Source organism: Accipiter gentilis, chromosome 33, assembly GCF_929443795.1.
Source record: "Accipiter gentilis chromosome 33, bAccGen1.1, whole genome shotgun sequence".
Lineage (NCBI taxonomy): Eukaryota > Metazoa > Chordata > Aves > Accipitriformes > Accipitridae > Astur > Astur gentilis.
In genome coordinates this window covers 11,809,472-11,831,110 of record NC_064912.1, presented here as the reverse complement: position 1 = coordinate 11,831,110, position 21,639 = coordinate 11,809,472, and the positions used below count along the sequence as shown (strand labels likewise).

At 40.3% G+C, this 21,639-nt stretch overlaps 1 protein-coding gene across 5 annotated transcripts in view; it reads left to right on the top strand.

Annotated features, from left to right (window-relative positions):
* Window positions 1-21,639, top strand: part of DCUN1D3 (defective in cullin neddylation 1 domain containing 3) — a 28,544-nt gene that overhangs the window by 2,021 nt on the left and 4,884 nt on the right. For 2 of the 5 annotated variants that reach the window (XM_049791252.1, XM_049791254.1), the window contains exons 2-4: window positions 8,958-9,033; window positions 13,794-14,326; window positions 16,316-19,741. In XM_049791252.1, coding sequence (XP_049647209.1) covers window positions 13,896-14,326; window positions 16,316-16,799 — 915 coding nt within the window. In that variant the 5' untranslated portion in view covers window positions 8,958-9,033; window positions 13,794-13,895 and the 3' untranslated portion in view covers window positions 16,800-19,741. Of the gene's footprint in view, window positions 1-5,115; window positions 5,316-6,357; window positions 6,545-8,118; window positions 8,141-8,957; window positions 9,034-13,793; window positions 14,327-16,315; window positions 19,742-21,639 lie in introns of those variants that run through there. The other 3 variants (XM_049791253.1, XM_049791255.1, XR_007504529.1) reach the window with 3 other exon arrangements.

The window sequence follows — 21,639 nt, the reverse complement described above, 5'->3', positions numbered from 1 at the left end:
CATAAAGCTATTAATGGGGGAACTTACAGCTTTGATATTACTTGGCTGGTCAGTGTGATGCTTTTGAAATTGCTTTCATCTTGAGACTGATAGCCTGCAATATGATCTGTAATCAGCTCCTGGATCTTTAAGGCTGGGTTAGGTCCCTTCTCTGCACAGTTTCTTGCTTTGTTTTGGAGTTGAACATTGTTGTGTTCATAGCGAATTCTAACTGATTTGCGTCAGTAGTTCTTATAATTTGTTGATCTTGGAAATTCATTCATAATTACATCTTGCTTCCATTTAGCATGAATTGTATTTAAAAAAGGTGATCAAATGAACTGAAGGAGTGGCTTTGAGAGAAAACTAAGAACAGCTCTTTTGGAAGACCATCACTGAAATTAGTTAAAGAAGTATATATTGAGCAAGAGGGCCTGCCAGACAGTTTGACAGACTTCTGAGACAAAGGGACTTGTTCTGACAAATTTATGTGTGGATGAGGAAAAGGCTTGGTTCTGCTGCTTGCTTTGGTTCAGCTTAAGGAACAGGAAAAAATCCTGTATGTTTTGTGTACCTGTACTGGGGCAGGGGAGTATAAATTAGATGGAAAGGGGGTGGAAGAATGGGGGATAGACATGACTATTCCAAACTTGCATTTCTTCATGGCAGAAAATGATGTAAAGGTGGTTTCGGATATAAGGAGATGCACAGCTGCAAGTCGGCAGGAGCGCGAGTCCCCCAGTACTGCTCAGAACCGTCCCATGCTGTAGCACTTGGTTTTCTTTATTGGTTCTGGGGAAGTGTTGATAAACTTAAGTTAGAGCCTTGGAGCACTATAAAATCCATCATGGTGGGGTTCTGGCAGTTTGTAAGAACTTGGAAAGCACAGAAACAATGTTACTGTTCCATTAGGCACTTGGGTCTGTAGTAGTCAATGTAACAGGAAAACTCTGCTCTGTGTAAGAAGAGACTGTAAAAATAAAGGCATAGGGTGTTAGAAAAACAGCCCTTTCTTTCATCCTCATTCTTAAAAATAAAGAAGGAGCTGAAGATTGGTAGCCAGAAGTCTTGGAGACTGGAAGAACAATCTGTAAACACTTGAGGGACTTGGTAGTAACAAGAAGATAAAAGGGAACCCCCTTAACAGCCTTCATCAGAATTCCCCGACTGGGCTCCTTCTCTCTGGCTGCTTCTCCCTAGGGGTCTGCATCTTATCTCGCTGGCTTCCTTTCCTCTATTTGTCTCTGACTAATAGGCTTTGTCTTCTGGTTACTGGAAGTCTAATAATTTCTTTTGCCTCTTCCCCCTCCTCCTTTTAAAAACACTAAATTAAATGGCTGTAATGTTTTGCAGATTATCTGCATTGGTGACATGGATTAATTGTATACTTGACTTTAAGTTATTCGGCAGTAATGATAGAGTAACTTGACTCAAAACAATGGTAATTTCATGGCAAATGTTCAATGCAAATGTTGCATTCTGGTAAAGACCCACCTGCAATTTACCCCCCTGTAACCATATGACGAGTAACTATCTGTGCTAGTTTTCTTGGTGTTTTCTACACAGTAAGTTGTCTCAAGTGTATCTTTTGAAACAGTTGGCTATCTCCCCCCACCTTCTTTTGACTCTAGTTTGAGTCAGGTAATTACAGATCTGGGTTGAAGCCTTCCCAGGGAGTGATCAGAAAAGCCAAGACTTGCAGATGTGCTCCCATCGTTCACTTGTACCTTGACTTCACCCTTTCATGGGAAGGTTTTGTGGAACTGCTCAGCTGTCGGCAACTGGCTGTTGGTGAGCGAGTCTGAGAGCCCCAGGGGCGATGGCGGTTGGCAAACTGAAGGGGAGCCCTGCTTTCCCTTGCACAAATGCCAGTATTCTTTGTGATGACGTAAGGAGGTTGTTCTTGTCACATGTGGCTTTGGAGTGACAGTTTGGTAATGTTTTTACATTCTGATCTTGGTGTCAACCAGAACAGAGCAAATAGGGGAAGAGAAAGTGAATCAAAGCTTCTTGCCTAGAAGATAATAAGAGAACTAACTAACCCATTTAGACTTGACATGTCTCCATTTTATCCATGTGTCTTGGGGGGCAGCTCTCCCGTCCAATGATCTGCATCTTGAAGGAAGCAGAAAATCTGCGTTTTGGGTAAAAGTTATTTAATTGCAATGATTTGCTACTAGAAGAGTGACGGTTAGGGTACTACTTAGCTGTAAGTATTAAAGAACTCTTTCACAGAAGTAGGAATACTGTAGAGAAACCAACAAAAGCATAGGTGGTAAGACAGGATTCCAGTGAAGAGAATAAGCTAGTATAATCTTCAGAAAGAGTAGTTATAAATGCTGTCTGTGACATCTGGTTTGTGAAAGACAAAACTTACTTAGCAAAATGTGAGAATGCTGTTACTGACCTCCTGTCACAGTTTGTTATTCCCAGAAAGTCAGACTGCCAAAGACAGTATGACAGTCATAGTTATTTGTTGTCTCACTTTTCCTATTTACTGGTTTTTTTTTTAAACCAAAAGTATTACGTGCTTGTGAAAAATACCAGTCCTATTTTTGCATCCATGTAGTAGCAGAAAGTGACAGTTTTTAGTTCTTACTCCAAAATTTTTTAGTGTAATACAACTTCTCCTTCTGCAGCTTGGAGACATGTAATGCAGTCAGTCTTATCCTTTTGTTTTAAAATTGAAGGGGAGGGAAAGAAATCGTCTTAACGCCTATGATTATGGGAGGTGTGTGTAGCTTAGTAATAGGCTCACAAACACAAATGTCCTAGAACCTGGTTTTGGTCATATGCTGACTGTTCAATATTTTCATTGCAAATGGGTCTGTACAGAAAGCCTCAAGTACTCTGGATCGGCACATAAATGGGCGGTCTGGAAGTGCCGAAGGTCTGATGTATACCAGCTTCAAGCACAGTTACCTGTGCTTGGAGTTAGTGATTATGTCTCAGGAAGCACAGGATAGATACCTACACACCTTGCATCTCTTGTGAGACACAGGACATCAAGTGGAATCAAGGATATGTGAAAACTTATTAATAAAATGTGTGTGTTGGTTGAAGCTGCCACCAGATTTCTCAAGGAGAGCTGAGAGTCTGTTACAAATGATGACCCAATCTCAAGTACTTAGAGGAGTCCCTTTGAAGCTGTTGATACAGTTAACATCTAAATACTGCAGCATCCTTTGTACAGTGTGAAGTGTTAGTGTCACTCACTGTAATAGGGAAGTCAGGACTCAAATCAGTAGCGAGAACTAGGGTGTCCGCAGGTGGCTTTGTGTATTTTCTGCTTTAAAAACTGCAGTCAGTTTAAAAATCCAAGCATATGCTCTTAAAGCGCTTTCAGATGTCAGTCCTTTCACTTAGAACAATTCTGTGTATATAATTTAAATATGATTCCAGTATTTACGTGGTCAGCTGGTAATGAAGTTCCTACACAACTGCATGAAATGAATGATTCTTTTGGCTGGCAGCCTGTAAACTGTGTTACACTTACTGAGATGGCTTGCAGGGCTTCTGTAAACTCTTTGTGAGCATCTGCTGCCAGAAGTGATCTTATGAGGTGGTCTGGCTCTTGTCTTTAGACTTGTCCCTTCGCTACCCTGTTAGGTGGCTGTATGGGTCATGGTTCTCACAGCTGCTTTGTGCTGGAGATGGGACACTGTTAACCAGAGCTGCTAGAAGGACTTTTTTTTTTTTGTGCGATTGGTGTGTTTGTTCGCTTATTACAATTAGTTTAAAGCATATCTTATTATTACAGGAATCACTTGATATCTGCCTGAATTATGTTCAGCTGAATGTAATGGATGAAGGTGCCTCATCTGCTTCAAGGTGAAGTCTGCTAGCTGAACTCGGTGCAAAAGAAAATCTGTGCACACTTAGGTCTGTTTAAATGTTTTTTTTCCATTGCAGAGTGGATTGTAGACCGAGGTGGTTTTTCAGAGTTATTCTGGTTTGGCTACAGCATAGTTGCAGTTTTCTGTAGAATAATTTATGGAATTGACTGAGAGCAAGGTAAATATTTGTAGCGTAGCTACTTTCAGATGCTTACAGCGGGATGCATCTGTGTCAAATATGAGGGTCATGCTTTCTGTTGGTCCTATAATCTCCAGTTTTGCTGTAGAGAAGTGAATCTGCTGTCTTTGAGCACAGTGTAGCTCTTCCCCTGGCATGTGCTGTTTTAATTATTCATAATACATACTGAGGTACTAAAGGTCTATCATGCTGTGCAAAAGTTAGTGTACCCTGGAAAAATACTGAAGGATTATTCTTTTACAATCCTTTGCTCGTTAAAGGGAAGAAACCCACAAACCCTCATTAGATGATTCTTTGCTTTTTTGTAAGTGCTGGACCTTGAGAATTGTACGGCCTTTGACAAGGATCTCAGGGGAGAGGGGGAAAATTGATAGTTTTTAAATGGATGGAGATGAATCGCTCAGTGACCAAATCTTTGTTTTTTGAAGGTGGTAGATTCAAACTCAGCCAGGGTTTGAGTTATGTGCAGTGGAATAAATGAGTTTGTTCATGGCTAAGTATGTATGAGGTAGGGGATCGGATGGAATGTGGTTGGGGTTCTGGTTTCAGCTTTACTGAAAACTGATGGCATGATCTTGAACAGCCACATCGTTTGGCTGCCTTGATTTCCCCTCTGCCCGTTGTCTTGCTCATAGACTAAATAGACTTCTCAAAACAAGTACTGCTGCTGTGTGAATTAGTTCATTAATATATTTACATTACAGAAGCACCTGAAGGCACCCTTCTAAGATTATATGCTATTTAGCTAACTGGAGTTGGGTTTGCTCTGTGAAAATACAATAATCCTAACAAATCATTCCACCCACCTAATAAACTAGGATGAAGCACATAATAGGAAAGGACTTAAAACTTTTTAATGGGGCCAAGTGGAAAAACAATGAGAAGTAATCGGTAAGTAAGATATTGTGTGGTTAGAGAATATAAAAGAAAGGGAGGGATTCGAGGATGATGCATATGTGTGCTGAAAATGCTGCTTAAGGAATGTGTCTTCCATGAGAGAAAGTAGTAAGGTGCTTTTACTCTCTCTTTCTCTATAATTTTTCACACTATTATTCATTTTTTCTTAAGCTAACCTTGTATAATTAGCTGCACACAGTGAACTACAGATCCAAAACATCTATTCCATTTTTTCCTAAGACTTAAACTTGTTGGAGTTTGAACATGAAATGTGGTGTCGTGTCCTGTGTCTTAGTACGGTGTCTCCAAGAGTGCAGAGAGCAGGTTTCTTCTGCCCAGAGTCTTGAATGGAAAAATCTGGACATCCCAGCCCTGGACTTGAAGTCACAGCACACCATGTCAAGGTGCAGTTGTTTGTTAAGAGATTTTTGCTAGCTTCCTGGTGACTGTGGGGCTTCTTCTAGGAAGAGGTTTGGTGATAGCTCTGGTTCTTGGCGCTGAAAGCTGGCCCAGCATTGTGGACTGTAGAGGTGGTGGAGCAGTTTCTGAATCTATTGTTACTTGAATTTTTTTTTAGGTATTTTTGGACCTGCCCCTCTCTTCCCTTTCCAAACTGGTTAAGCCTTTCTGGTATGGTCTTTCTCAAAGAAGTCCACATCACATTTGAGAAAGAATTTGGGCTTCCCACATACACGTTGTCTGGCTTGGTTTTCCCATTGACTGCCACTTAGCCTTCTGCCAAGTGGCAGCCAAAACTCTGCATGGTCCCTTTTTTGTGCATCTGTTCTGATACAGGTGTGTTATGTAGAGACAAACTTTACCCAGTTTGATCAGATTTATGAATCTGGTTTTTTTCCAAAGCTCAAAGTGAGGTTAATCAGAAATAGTTTGTTATCCTGATTTGGAACAGATTGACAAAGTTCCCATCTGTATTCCCCCAAAATCATAAACTGGCTGTATTTCACTGAAAGGTGTTTGAACTGCAGGAAGCCTGACAAACTAATAATTCATTTTAACTAATTGCAGCAGGACTCTCTTGCTTTTAGGCTTCCTCTGAAGTAATTTTGCATAGATGTATTTCTGCAGCAGAGGTGCAGAGCAGATCTGTGTGACTGACTGGTGCTTGCACAGCGCTTGGTTAGGGAAGTGGTGAGGTGTCTTCTGGGCTAATGAAACCCCATAATGTGCCCATTGTGCTGGAGTTGGAGTGCTTTGGCTGAGAAAGTTTCGTTGCAGGTTGTGACTTGAAATAAGCAGTTTCCATAACGTGATGGCTTTGCTGACCAAAGCTTCGTTCATGCTTTAACACTTCACCAAGTGTTCTGGCACTGTACTATAAAACTCTTAACTGCACACTAAAATCATCCACGTGCAGAGCTGATCCTCTCAATTTCTGCCTGCTGAAGAGGGAAACGATGTCACTAATTTTTCACTGATTCCCCACAGAAAAGCAAAGAAAGTTGCCTTTTGTGGGAACGCTATCAGCTTTTACCCCGGAAAAGCTGCTGAGGACATGTCGAGGGTGATAGCAGCTTTGGCACTGCAGTCTTCTGCAGTGTGATCCTCCGTGCACCAGTGCTCAGGAGAGCCAAAGTCACAGGGGAGAGTCAGACACAGGTGCAAAAAGAGGCAGGTGAGCAAAACAAAGGCCTCCATAATCCTGAGGGTGCATGCTATTTACTTATTTTCCCAGTGGACTGCTGAGTGGGATCGCTAATGAATGATGCAGGCTCTTTTCTGAGTTACTGTAGTGTGACGCTCCTCACGTGCCAGCAAAGGGGGATGCTTGGTGATCGTAGCATACGGCTATACCTTGTAACCCTGACCCAAGGACCGAATTAAAACCTGTGCCACGAAAGTGTTGATGCTTCTTTCCACCCCCGCCGCAGTCACCTTGTGTGATTTAGGATGAAGTCAGCCACAACGCATTGCTGTGCTATGACAGCCTTTAAATGCAGACTTGAAGAGCTTGTTTTTTTAACTGCTAACTCATACGAACTTTTTATTCCACATCCCATAATTATGTTGTCACGCACTTGCTACTACATTAAAAATTAAAAAAAAAGGTGAAATGGGCAACTTGGTAGAATAAAAGTAGTTAGAATGGGGGAAGAACTGTAGCTAGTGGTTCTAACAGATGTTAAAATTTCTGGCTCCTGGCTCCAGAGAGTGTGTGTGTACGGGTCAGCCAATGTGGAAACTACTTCAAACAACCTGAAAAAGTTTGGCTTTTGCTGGGTAGGGCTGAATTCCATCAGATTCAGCTTCTTTTGAACTTGAACTAAGTGTTTGCTTCCAGTATGTGCTGTAGTCAACTGGAAATTTAGATTTGGTGGATGGTAGATTTCTTACAAAGAAATACAAATCTGTTTGAAAAGTAGTTAGTTTGTTGCATAAAGCTGCCATGACAATGGTTTTTAAAATGTGAAGTGTAAGATGTTGCCTCTCCTCTATTTAAGCAGGCTCCCGGGGGAATGAGGCTGCACAGCACCCTGTGTCCCTCCTGTCTCTTCTTTCCTCCCCCAGTGATTTATAAAAGGAATTATTTAGTTGCAAGGGGCCAAAAGAAATTAACATAGAAGTGCCAGATGTTGCATTTTCTTAAATTCTTGAAATTCATGGGATGCTATGGTCAAATAGAAAGAAATCCAAGCTAGTGGTTCCACTGCGATAGAGGCAGGAACTCCTCTGTTCCTGTACACATTTAAGCTGGCTGGTGGCTGTGCTTCCCACACAGGGCGTCCCTTTCGGCAGGAATGTATGCTAAAAGAGCTGTGAGGCTGTCAGAGGGGCCAAAAAGGTTGTTGTCTGTGTGGAAGACGAGGTTTGGAAGTGGAGGATCTAAACCCAGAGTGAAGCAGGCTTTTTGGACTATCCATCTCAAAAGTAAATGCCTAAAAATGGATCAGCAGAGATATGTTTTTGCTCTGTGTGTATTACGGGTGAAAGTACGACAGTTTCTAGGGGTTTTGAAGCATTTTGGATGCTGTTCCCTGGGCTTTTAAAAGCTTTTTTTTAAAAGCTTTGATGTGAACTAGGCTTTATTTGTTGGTCAGATTTGCCCTAATCCACGTTTGGGGAAAACTTAATTTCTGAGGAGATTGACATGTGTGATAAGGAGGTGTTTCATGGTTGTCTCTCTACATCCATTCCCTACTTTCTGCTGAAGAAAACACAGAACACGCTGATGTTACCACTTATTTCCTAAGAAGTAGGTCTCATGTAAAAAGTAAGTATGCAGAAAGGCAGCTTTTGATCACCTGTCTGCTCCTTAGATGTACTAAGAGCTGTAAAAACAAGATGTTTTAGTGTTTCTGTTAGTATGGTAGAGCAGAGGAGCTTTGCCAGAGCTTTCTTGTTTGTTTTTTTTCTAGATCAGATACAAACAGATACAACAGATACAAACAGAGGTGTTGACTAGGTGCTGCGGTTGTAGCTCTTGCTACACAAACCAGACATTCCTTTGTCTGTCATCTTCTTTTCAGAGCTTTGCAGTTATATAGCAGAGCTGGGAATATAAGAGAAGTGAAGTTGAGCCAGCTCAACTGAACATGGGAAAACAAACATGGAAAAGAATGCGCTAGAGAATGAAAAAAGAGAATTACTTTTCTAGACCCAAATTATGCTTTGCTAGGTAGCAGCTGTCTGGCATTCACAGATTAAACAGCCGCTTAGCTAACATGCATTGACAATGATAGCATGTCCTCAGTTTTGCTTTGAGTGCATGAAATGAGGAATTAACTCTCCCATGCTGAAAGCCTTAAAAGTATCTGGAAGTGTGTGTTTACTCCTAACAAACATTTGAACTTGTCTGTTGTATTCAGTACCTGATTTATGCTTTATATGACAATGCAGCTTTAATGGTCTTAATGCTACTTTGTAAGTCAAAAAGTGAAGTAGTTTTATAAAATGACTCTTTGAACAAATGGATTTTGACTATGAAGTGTTTTATTAAATGCATAGTTGCTTCTAAGTGATTTGGTGCGTTTTATGGTTTTCATAGCCCCTTCTAAATGTAAAGATTTGTGTGGTCTTTTGTCTTACAGCATTCCATGTGGAACCCAGGGAGCCTGAAGGAGGCTATGAAGTTAGTGGAATGATTCCCTGTGTAGCTGAAACTATGTAAGTATTAGATGTTTGCTTACAAGATCACTTGCCCAGCATCAACTGTTAGAGCAGCAATTGCTTCTGGTTCAGCAGTTGCAATGATCCTCTCATCCCTCCCCAATGGAAAGTTGTGTATATCTGTTCAGAACTGGAAAAAGATGGGGCATCTATGGTATTGTTCCCTACTCTGAGCTATTTTAGAAGTCATGTATTGCTGTCCACTAAAAGGTAGATAATGCATAGTGAAATTCTGTAAAATTGTTACAGGCTATGCTCAAGTGTTTGTGAAAAGTTGAGGCTGGGTTGAGGTTTAGCAATGTTGTCTTTGCCTTAGCTAGTGAACTGCTACTTGGGAAGGGATTTAATGGTTGGCTGAGCTGTGTCCCCTATTGTTATGAGATTCCCTAAATTTGTATTTGAGGTGTTCTTGAATGTATGGAGATGTTTTTCCTCTTCTCTCTTGATACTTTCTGTGTTTTGAAACTCATTGTAAATACCTTCTGATGCAACACTTTATTAAACGGCATAATGCTTGGCTGTGTGTTGTTATTCTCTGGATGTATCTAATCATTTCTATTACTACAATATTGTTGGTCATTAAAGAAAAATACAGGGTTACTTAAATATCTCCGTTGCACCTTCTTTCCTCCTGTCAGCTCTCACCCATTTCAGTGCCACTGTTTTCAACTGTGCCATGGTGTGCTTGTATGACAGAGAATTATTACTGAGTCACTTTGTTGTTTTGCTCCCTTCAAATCTTGGGTTCCGTGTGATCAGGTCACTTGAAAGTGGAGAAAAAATAATTTCCTTACAGCACTTAAAAAAAACCCCAAAACAAAACGCCCCACCAAGCATTAGCAAGGTCTTTCTAATCTTCTCTAGGTTTCCGTTTAATGTATTGGGCAATACGGTTCTACACATCCTTTGTTCTTAGAGGGTGGCTTTCCTTTAAATGGCTGTATTCACCAGCACTAGTCTTCCTGCGTTTCCAGTTCCTTACTCCCTTCTAGAAAGGAGCAGAGAACATCATTGTTGATTTCTGCTTTGCAGTTCCTGTTATGTGGAAGATGGCCTCATGGGCATCTTGGTGATTCATATTTACTGTAGGTTATTGCTCAATACTTGTCTGAGTAATCAAACTTCTTTGGGAGTACTGCATCCTGTAGTGCTGAGTACATTCCAACCTTAGCCCTGAATTTTGATATTTTTTTTATTTTTTTTTTTAGTAGAATGGCAAAACTAGTGGTCAGCACTGCTTTTTGTGTCTCCCTGTTATGTTGTACAAGCCTGTTACAGTAATTTTGCTCTTGGGATCTGATCTTTTTTGGGAATTGGTGCTTTGCCACAAATCCAGGATAACCTTTGTGTACACAAGAACTTTATACTTGTAGTTCCCGATCCAGCTGGGATCCTCTGCATGTCCTTGTGCTCACTTAACTGTAATCGGCATGACCTACCTAGACCTGACATTTGCTTTGCTCTGTAGTTAAATGAGTATTTCTGTTTGCTTTCCTGAGAGTGCTTTTTCATATTCCTTGAACACTGATGCTGCAATTGGATCCTCTCTCCAGCCTTCCTTAACAAAAGGGCCAAGTTCTCCCACTTGTTTCTATCTCCTTCCGAGGCTCTTGTTCCTTTCATGCCTTGAAACCTGAGTCATGTAGGAAGCGGAGGTGACTAGTAAGTGAAGTGGATCCAGCTCAATGAAGGCATTTTATAAAAGGGTAACTGATGGAGCACCAAAAGACTTTTCTCTTACAAAACCAGATACATGTGCAAACTGCCAGCAGATGCAGTCTGGTTTTTTATTTTCCAAGCTGGTTTTGCTATTTTTGGGGTAGAATGCTTCAAAGTATCTGGCACGTGGCAACAAGTTTCCTGTAGTAGAAAAGTGAGGAATTGCAGCAACTGCACTTCAGTAATCGTCTAGCGTTTGTTCATAACAAGTAGGATTGTGCTCTGAAAACCTCCTCGGCAGGGAGGAGGAAGGAAGAACTCCATTACTGCAGGGAAGAGCAGTGCTAGCAAAGCCCAGGCAGTGACTGTTCAGGAGCAGAAGTCAGCTCCTTGTAAGGCAAGTAGGTTGGAGTACAAAAAACGTGTTTGTTAGAGGGGTACACTGCAGGGGATGTGGTTAGCTTGCACTCTATGGGTTAATGTTAGTGTGTTTTCCAATGGTTTTTGGAAACAGCTGTTGGGACACTTCCTCGCATACAGGTGTTTAATAATGCTGGCTGACTTTCCCTCTATTATTGTAATGCCATCTTTTCATGAGAGCAAATGACAGTAAACCCTGTCTGTTTCATCACATTGGTGATGTCACTTTGTAGACTTGAATATTAGATTATCATCATTAATACAAGCTGTTGCTTAGGGAGCATGACAGCATGAATCACTTCCGTTAGGAAAATTTATGGACAGAATATGTAAGTTAGTCTTGCAAACTGACTGTCTTTGTGTTTTTTTTTTAAACTTTAAATTGGGATTCCTAAAGTGAATTGGATTAATCTCTGTCCATTATGCTGTGTGATTCAACTACTACCAGCTACTTTAGAGGAAAGTACCATTCACTAATAGGCAGCTGTTCTTTATCCTGCCCATAGGGAAAAGCTGTTCCAAATCCCCAGCAGCTAATAATTGCTGTTATGTGTTTGAGCAAAAAGTTCCATAAACTAGCTAAACTCTACTTTAAACTCTAATACTAGGGTTTTTTTACTCAGGATTTTTTTTTATTCTGTTCTGTTTACTTGCATGCATCTCTCTAAAGAAAGACTTAGACAAAGTAGTGTTAGCTGCCTTTGAAAAACTGATGAAAGAACAAGAATTAGTGTAGATCGAGCATTTGAATTCTGATTAATTTAAACGGGGGGGGGGGGGAGGAAGGAAGACTGGTATCTGGGAATTAATCACTAAGCAGTAATTTACACTGCCTAATAATATCCTGTTTGTTTTGGTGTAATGAAAAAATGACTGGTGTAGACTAGAGAAGATGATGTTGCTCAGACGCACGGCGGCACAGGAACCAGTGCCAGGCTGTACGCTGCAATTCACAGAGAGCTGTGAAGCACTAAGGACCAGTGAAATTGTCTTTTAGGTTGTTTATGTGGAAATGCATATTTTAATGAAACCTTTAAAATACAAATGAATAAAAAATTACTCTTGAATGTTAAATTGAACTTTACTTGCCTATAAAAATGATGCTAGAAAGTTCATCTTTAAAGCAGTTTGATGAAAGGAGGTACCAGATGTTTGTTCCTTCTGCTGCTTAAAAGTAGATTTTTGTTAGTTTTGTTTGTAGGTTATAGGCTTGAAAAAAGGGATTGGGTAGGGGAAGGGAGGCCAGGTAGTTGAAACCAGCATTTTGGCTGTTGTACTAGCAAAAATATTTTTTTTTCTCATGAAACTGTGTATGTGCTCTTTTGCCAAAACAGGTATAATGGCTGAGAGAAGGTTTATGTTTGTAATCCTAATATCTGGAGAATTCATCTGCACTTGGTGCTGCTGTTCCAAGCTGGTTAAGAGCTTAAAACAGGTCTCAGAAGAGCTTTCCCCAAGAAAGAATACAGAAAAACTGACATAACATCTATTTTATTTCTTCATTTAAAATTTTTATCTCTTTCTTTTCTTGTTCTAATTTGGTAACTGGAAGCAGTAAACAAAGACAAAGCAAACCCAATTTTTTATTTGAGGCTTTTGCCTAACTGACAGTGGAGGTGAAATGCAAATAAGTGGGTAAAGGAGAAATATGATAAGCAATTGCTTTCTTGGAGTTGATGTTTCTGAGAAATGGACTGGCCACGGCGTGACTGCATGCTGATAGGATAGTGTCAGAGTGTTAGTTTGGTTTTAATAGGGAAAGCTTAAGAAGCCTTTTCCGTGGGTAAAATATCTTTTCCAAATATGCAAGGCTTTAACACTGTGTTTTATAAAAACAGAGTATGATGAAATAATTTTGGCATTTTAATTTTGATTAAAAAAACCTCCTGAACTGGAATTACTACTTCTTATCTGCATGTGTGTCTGTCTGAGAAAGTTTCATTAAAAAGGCCCCCCTCCTCCTGTCTGTCTCGTTACCTGAAGGGAGGAGCCCACTTGAAACAATGAATAATTCCTAACAACATCTTGCATAAAAAGTGAGTGTTGCCTCCTTTCTGCACACACACTTTGTGTATGTTTTAAGAACAAAAATCTAGATTCCAAACTCTGTTTAAAAAAAACAAGCCCGCAACTCCCACTCCACCAAAAAAAACCCCCAGCCCTCCCTCCCGTCCCAACCCCCTTCTGCCCATTTGCTGAAGGTACAGTCTAAATCTAAGCTTGAGGCTCTGCCAGGTTGTCCCTTCAGTGTCCCCGTCTGTCCGTCCCCCCACTGCTTTGTTTCAATGTTTTATATTCTATATATAAAATGTGGGTATACTTTCAAAAACCGTTCCCTTTAAAATATTTCTGGGTTAGAGTAGTCTGTCTTGATGAAGCCTGTACATGAATCAACCTCTTTGTAACCTATGTTACAGTAAGAATTTTAGGAATTTCCTTTATTAGGACCCGTTAGTATACTGCAGCCACTGAGTGAGCTGCATTGATTTCTAGGTAAAACAGCCTGAAATTGCCTGAAATTTATGGCATATGCCAACCTTCTGTACACTACTCCTTTTCAGTACGCAAAACTTAAATATCCTGAAGTCAGTCTCTTACTGGCGAATGTTATCCCACATTTAATACTTGCAATATTCTTTGTGGAGAAACAGCAATTTGACTCTGAAACTGTTTTCCAGGTTAGTTGACTGCCACTAATGGCATGGTGAGATGTGTTGAAGAGCAGCTGCGAGGGTGTCCGACAGCAAGGGGACCGCTCTAGAGGCTGGGCTTGCAACATCATGGGCCAGTGTGTCACGAAGTGCAAGAATCCTTCTTCTACCCTTGGCAGCAAAAATGGGGAAAGGGAATCTGGCAGCAAGTCTCATAGTAAGAGAAGTGCAGTCCACAAAGACGACCATGGCTCAGCTTGCGGGAAATCTTCAGGAGATATACTTGTGAATGGGACAAAGAAAACAGACGCTGCTGTAGAGTCTAGTCAGCCTCCGACGTTTTCTGGAGATACAAAGAAAGACTGTGTTACCAGCGCAGAAGAATCTTCGCTCCAAAGGATCGGGGAGTTATTTAGGAGGTATAAGGATGAACGGGAAGATGCCATACTGGAAGAAGGAATGGAACGATTTTGCAATGACCTCTGTGTTGATCCCACTGAATTTAAAGTGCTAGTTTTGGCTTGGAAATTCCAGGCTGCTACCATGTGCAAATTTACAAGGTTAGTTCTTGTAGAACTTGTAATTATTTTCATATGTTAAAGTATATCCTGTCATCCATATGTTGGAGAGACAGCTTCATTAGCTTCACTTACTTATTTCTTCTAACACTTGCATTTTGATCAAATTAATTCCTACCACTGCAGAAGGTAAGCTCTGTATTGCCCTCTTTTCCTCTTCCCCTCACAGTGGGTTTCAGAACCAAAAATGTGGTTTTGGACATTGTGCCGCTAATGATGAACAGCGTAGTGAGATTCTGTAGACATTCATTTATTCTTGATTTACTGAAAACAGTTTTACTGTATCCAGCATTATCTTGGTGATGAGATTGGACACTGAAATTAATTTTCACTTTAAAGTAATGTGAGATTCCTTAGTAATTGCTACCAACTCTGTTATCATTCTGTGAAGGAATGACAGACTGCTTCCTAAGAATTCCTGCCTAACCAGTGTTACTACTTAATGTCTTTTTCCAAGAGTAATCCTGTTAAAGCATAGAGAGGGAAGGAAACACGAGGTTTTTGACACTGGTACTGTTTCATACAGGCTGACAAGTGATTGGTATTTGAAGTGCTGTCTGTCCTATGGACAAAGGGGTCAATGTGCAGGCTTATAGCATGTGTGATGCTACAGGAATCAACAGAACAGCTAAAACTTACCAGAACAAACAAACAAATCCAAAACTACAACAGCCTCCCCCCCATCCCCCCAACTTTGATTATCAGTGTCCAGGTAAGAGCAAATAAAGACTTTCTACAGGGACTTGCTGAGAGAGAATTAATTTTTTATTTTTTGGTCTATCTACATTGGTTTGAGTAACGCTACCTATTTTTATTCAGCTTATAACATTCAAAATTACTTTGGTGTTCTGAGCCCTGAACCAAGCATCTGCTCCAGCAGCTTCAGAGTCTTTGTGGATGTGGGTGTGTGTCAAATGGATAAGTTACTCTGGAATGCAAATGTGGATTTACTAGAGGCTGATGGTGCAGGTATTTACTAACATGGTAAAGGAATTGCAAGTAGCATTTGTGATTCTGCACAACCACCATGAGTTTTATTAATGTCGTTTTGATTTTCTTGGAGAGGACAAAGGTAGTGGTGAGAGGTTACCTTTGTTTAAGGGCATGCTCCATGATACGGGTGCTGATTGACTTCTTCCATCAAGGAAAGCAATGCGGTCTTCTGTTCTCCTGAGTGCTCTCCTGTCTTCCCTCCAGCCCATCCCACGTCAGTCTGCTGGCTTTGGTTAACATTGGCTGGTTATAACACATGCTTACATGGCTCGGAGAAATCAGAGCTAACCATCTACCCAGTTGGCCAGATTATAGTAGGCTAATTAGTATAGGACTGGTGCTTTGAGCAGTGTTTATATGTGGCATTGTAGCCTGTGTTGTGTGATGCCGTGCTCTCTTCCGCTCTCTCGGCAGGTGCCTTGCTGACCGTTGCCGTTGGCACCCTTTTTATTTTGCAGGCTGGAAGAGCAATCAAAAGCCACAGGAGAGCCACCAGTGAACTGCTCTGTCCCTTGAGAACAGCTTGCCCAGAGCATGGGTGTTTAGACGTGGGCAATATTGAATCAAGCTGGCTTATATATGGCGCTTCAGTGCGTAAATGTGGTGTTTTCAAACATTTGGCATTTCTTCTGTGGTGAATTTTTTATTCACTTTTTAATGTGAAAGGCACTGGATGTAGTAGTATCGAGTAGTCAGAAAGCCAGACAGCAAAATCTTTCAAATGCTAACAGTGCCCCAGCAGATCTGAGGGGTACGTGTGGATACACGTTCCTCAGGATATGAGGAACTGCTTGGAAATGTCTCTCTTTCCTGTAGCTCCTCTTGTGAAAATCTTTGTGCCACCTGGGCTGAGAGTGTACCTTGTCTTGTCCAAATAACCTCCTTCCAATTTGACATAGCTGAACAGAGATGGGAAGCATTCGGCGCATGAAGTCAGTGGGAAGTGCTCACACTAATTTATCTTCTCTTGCTTAATAGGAAGGAGTTTTTTGAAGGCTGCAAAGCAATAAACGCAGACAGCATTGACGGTATTTGTGCAAGGTTCCCCAGCCTCTTAAATGAAGCCAAGCAGGAAGATAAATTCAAGGATCTCTATCGTTTCACCTTCCAGTTTGGCCTGGACTCTGAAGAAGGACAGAGGTCGCTACATCGGGAAATAGCCATTGCCCTTTGGAAATTAGTCTTCACCCAAAACAAGCCCCCCATTTTGGACCAGTGGTTACACTTCCTAATCGAGAACCCCTCAGGAATCAAGGGAATCTCCCGGGACACGTGGAACATGTTTCTAAATTTTACTCAGGTGATTGGACCGGACCTTAGCAACTACAGCGAGGACGAGGCCTGGCCGAGTCTCTTCGATACCTTTGTGGAGTGGGAAATGGAGCGAAGGAAAAAGGAAGAGGAAACCAAATGTATTACGTCTTCGGACACAGAGGGCCTGTGTGCGGAGGAACAGACTTAGCGGTGGCGAAGCAGCAGTGACAAAAGCAACCTGTTGTCCTTCATGAAATGTAAACTCTGGATGTTTCTGGAAATTACCGAGGCTCCAGATTTTTCTACTTTACACCTTTTTCTGCCTTGTCTTTGAAAGGGCTCTAAAATGCTGTATCATGTTTTAGGCACTTTCTTAATTTTGGTTATTCCTTTTACTCTTGCCCTGAAATATTTGACCCTGGCTACAAGTTAAGCGTGGTTGGTTTTTTTTTTTTTGTTGTTGGTTTTTTTTTTTTTTTTTTAAGACTTCAGATTAGTATAAGTAAGTCTGATATTTCTTGCACAATGTAGATCTTTTTAGTTAGGTTAAATTAACATTGCTAAATTATACAGTGCCAGATTAAGTTTTTCATACTACATCTGTCAGGGCAGGTCTGTACTGTGTGTAGTGCTGTTTACATTGTTGAAATTTTAGGCTGTAATAATTTTAAGGTTTTATACCAAGATGAACAGCAGTGTTAACTGTTAACTATAAATGCATTAATTCCCAAGTAATAAGGCTCTAAAAAACAACATAAGCAACAGCTTTTTGTAATATGGCTAATTCCCATCTTAAGCTAACTCTTAGTGAATGAGTCCAGATCATTCCTTTTTTTGGAGTTTCAAACTAAATGTTGGGGTTGTTTTATAAAATTACTGTACCTGTCAGTCAACTGAGTGGTAGATGACGATTTGTATCTAAATCTCTTATACATCATGTAATAAAAGAGCAGTACTACCTCAGTTTTATTGAAAGTGGACTTCTTGATGGACTTCCATTTTCTCTGGAAGTTGTATTTTTGTGGTTACATGAGAACATTTTTACTTGACTAGAAGAACCAAAGGTTCTGCTTCTTAAGTTTGCTAAACATTGACAGAAGCAACACACAAACCCTAAGTCTTCAAGGAAAACTGTGGTATAATTCTGCTTTAATTTGTTTGATTTATACCTAAAGTATTATCTTACTTGTCTGGCAAGCACAGTACTTCTATATAAGGAACTATCTTTTGCATTAATATTGACAAACCAATTTTTTAAAACCTATGTTTAATTGCTAAATCGCAGTTAATACTCCACACTTTCTGGAGCAACAATATCGGCATCTGATGACAAAGTGAATTCTTAATGTGTTCTTAATGACAACAGTGTAGATGAGTCATTTTTAGACTGATTTGATAATATTTGGATAGGAGTCAATTTATTATTTTACAATGCCTGTATTGGGACTATTCGCCTGTTGAAACTGTTGTGACTTAAAGGGAGTTTTATTAACACTGGTTGAAACTTTTTTGGTTATTGATGATACCTTTTTTAATTTTACTATGTCAACTTTTTACACCTTTTGGTAAAAGGGATGATTGCCAAGGCTTTCTATAGAGCTAAGTACTGGCTTAATGAATTTGATACACTTCCATTACACACCTTTTATTTTCAGAGCTGCATTTCAGGATCATAAAATAGCCTCAATTAAAAAAAAAAAAAAAAAACAAAAAAAACAAAAAACAAAACCACAAACCAAACCAACCAACCAAACAAACCTGGACAGTCATCTGTATCATCTAATGGCTTTGGTGATATAAGGGTTTTAAAGCTAAAGGGAAACAGATTTTAAGTGGCAAGCTTGTCACTGGATCCAGGATGGCATGCTTTGCACATCTGCTGTGCCTGAGGGGAGTTTGCAGAGAGAGGAAGAGGATCTGCCCGAATTGTGTCACTGGCTTTGCTGGTGTGCAGCCTACGCAATAGCTTGGGTCTGAGATCATAAATCACTAACAAAATGTGGGTATTGAAAACTGATTAAAAACAAACCCACAAGCCACAGATAGCATCCCTTTCATCTAATAAAAGGAGTGTTTCGTCCATGCTGCTTCTGCAAGCTTTTGCTGGGAGACGTGTTAAGCTGTGGAAGACAAATGTAGTTGTTATAGATGCAGCTGAGCCTGTCCCTTTGCAGGAGGGGAGCTCAGAACTTGCTCTATTACAGGTAAATACACCCAAAGCTTTGTTCTTGCTACTATAACCTTCCAAGCTACTGTGGCACAAGCACTGTTTGGCAGCAAAACCTTATTCTGATTTGGTGAGCAAAGCAGGCCAAAGCACTTGTGCTGGTATAACTGAATTTATGGTGAGACTTTTGCTGGTGCTGTTGATTTAAAAAAAGAAAAAAAATAATTCCCCAACAGAGGCTGCTTTGTTAGTGAAAGTTCCAAGTGGAGACTGATTTGATAGCAAATGAAGACTGTATTTATAATTTTGAGACTACTCATTCATTCAGCTATTAAATGCTTTGTTCATCACTTCATTATTTTTTTTTTTCCCTAAAGGGAATTTAAAATGTCCAGAGTGTGAAAGCTATTCAAATGGATATTCAAAATTGTGGCAGTGGCTGCTACTGATTAATATGGTAAACTGCAGCAGTTCCAAAGGATGAGAGATAGAGCTCTTTAAGGAAGGTGTTTATCTTGTGGTCTGAATGTGGATAGCAGTAAGAAAATCAATCTGTAGCACATCAAGGCTTAGCCGGTTTAGTGTATCAAACGTAATACAGCTTCTTTTTAAAGGTGGTGGTGGTGAATATACAGGAATGGAAAATCTTATTTCCTGTTGGGGAAAGGACATAGGATTCTCAGTGGCTTAAGTCCCATGCTTTCAGTACAAGAGGACAACCTTGCTCTCGTTCCGCTGCTTTCAGCCTAGCAGGAGCAACTCCATCCATTGGGTGGAATACCTGCAAAAATAGCCAAATGCTATATCTAGCAAAGTACCATTTATTTTTAGCCTAACTTTTTTTTTTAATTACCATTTACAGAATGCCAACCAGACCTGTATCAGTTTTAAACTCCTGAACCAGGAGCTGAAGGTGCAATTCTTTGGCAGTGCTGAAAGTGAGAGAGGGCGTCAGACCTTCCCTTGGATTGTCTGGTGATTTTTGTGATCCTAAACGAGAATAGACCGTACTCTGTAATGCTGGTGTACCTGTGTGGGAGTGGGGGCTTGTACATGTTTGTGAGAAGTCTTTAACAATACCGGAGCCTCTGAAAATATGCTTGTTTAATGGTTAAACTGTGAATATCTGTGGAACAGGCCAAATGCATTCACGCTTCATTTTTATATAATTTAAATCTTTATTGTATAGGGCACAGCACTGTAGTGAGCAGTGATGCTGATGAAATCCTTGAAACCATTGCAGCTATTTAAATTTTTTTTAATTAGAGTATGCATTAGAAAACTTTATGCATGTAGTGAATCTGCTGCAACTTGAGATAAATAACTATAGAAAACTATATAGATAGTTATAGTAATATACTGGAAAACTGGTCTGACATCCGCACTCTGTGGCATTTTATTGCCTTCCCTTATACGCAAAGAAATACAACTCCTGTAAACTTTAGTCCCTAGTAATAAAACACTGACCACCTGCACCATATTATAGTTTGCAACACCTTTAAAATTTGGCTCCCAGATCAACTGGAGGCTTACTTGTGCTAATTTTTACTTGTGTGGGTGCATTTCTGAGGTCAAAGACTATTTATTGATTCAAGTAAGGATTTGAAAGATTCCGCCCATAGCCGGCCATAAACATGACCAAGGAAATTAATTAAAATTGAACGCTGAATTGTGAGTTTACTTGCTGCTGGTGCTATTCTATATGGAGAATTATAGCTTTTTAATACTGTGCAATCGTAATGAAAGAACCACAGGAAAAATAAATGAAGGTGGGGCAGGTGGCATAAAATCAGACAGCTGAAGCCTGTGGCAGTTTGGTCTGCCCAGCACTGCCTTCCCCAGGCTGGCAGGGCAGATCTGCTCATGAATCAGCCTCTAAACCACTACAGCTTTTCAGCCAAGCACATTTAAGAGCTCTGCTGACGAGCGAGTGACTTGGGGTTGGTTGCAAATAGATGCAGCCCCTTTTCCTGAGGGCAGGGCAGCTGTCAGGTGCGGGGTTCAAAGTGCTGGGGACAGCAGCAGCTTTGCCTGTGTGACTTTTCCTTCCCTCTTTGCATGTCCGTCAGAGCCTGAAGAACCCATGGATCCCAGGACTAGCCTGTCACCTGTGGTTCCCAGACATGGCTGTGCACTGACTAGTGACCTTAGTATTTTCATGACACTGTCAACATAAGTATCTTCCTTACAGTTCTAAGCCTTGTTTCCAAAAAAAGCCCACCAAAGTTAAAGAAACACCACGTAGTTAATAGCCACCTCGATCATGATGTAATTTGCTGGCTGAGGTTACATTATTCCCATTCATTGGGAAATAATAGTTATTGTGAGTTTCTGGGTCTTGCAGCCTTGTGTTCTGCAGCGTGATCCTTTTTTAGAAGATCCTCAGTAAATTGGGCACCCGGTTCTTCCCTTGAGCTCGTTCTACTCGAAATGTGTGCATGTGAATTTACCTTTTCATATTAAAAAGGAAGATGCTTAACCTGAAACTCAAAGTTTTTCAGGGTAGCGTTTCAATATACAGCAAAACATAAATATTTTTTCAAATAAGTATTGAAAGCTAAGTGTCTGCTTCAATTTTGTCATGTGCAAACAAAACCACCAGTGTTAAAATTTTCTCTCTGGACTGTTGAAGATTGAATCTTTGGTTTTATATTGCCAACTGAAGTGAAACACATGAAATTGTAAGGCAGAAGGCTGTAACTCCTTCACCATGAAGTACATAGGTATCTCTACCTCTTTTTCTTAGACTTGAAGAGTTTAAGGTTACCATCCTTTTCTCCCAGGATTTTATGCCTGGATAAGTAATCTATTTTTTTTAATTGACCCAAGTTAAGTATTATCTATTTGCCATACTTTTTGGTATACTGCTTTTAATCTGCAT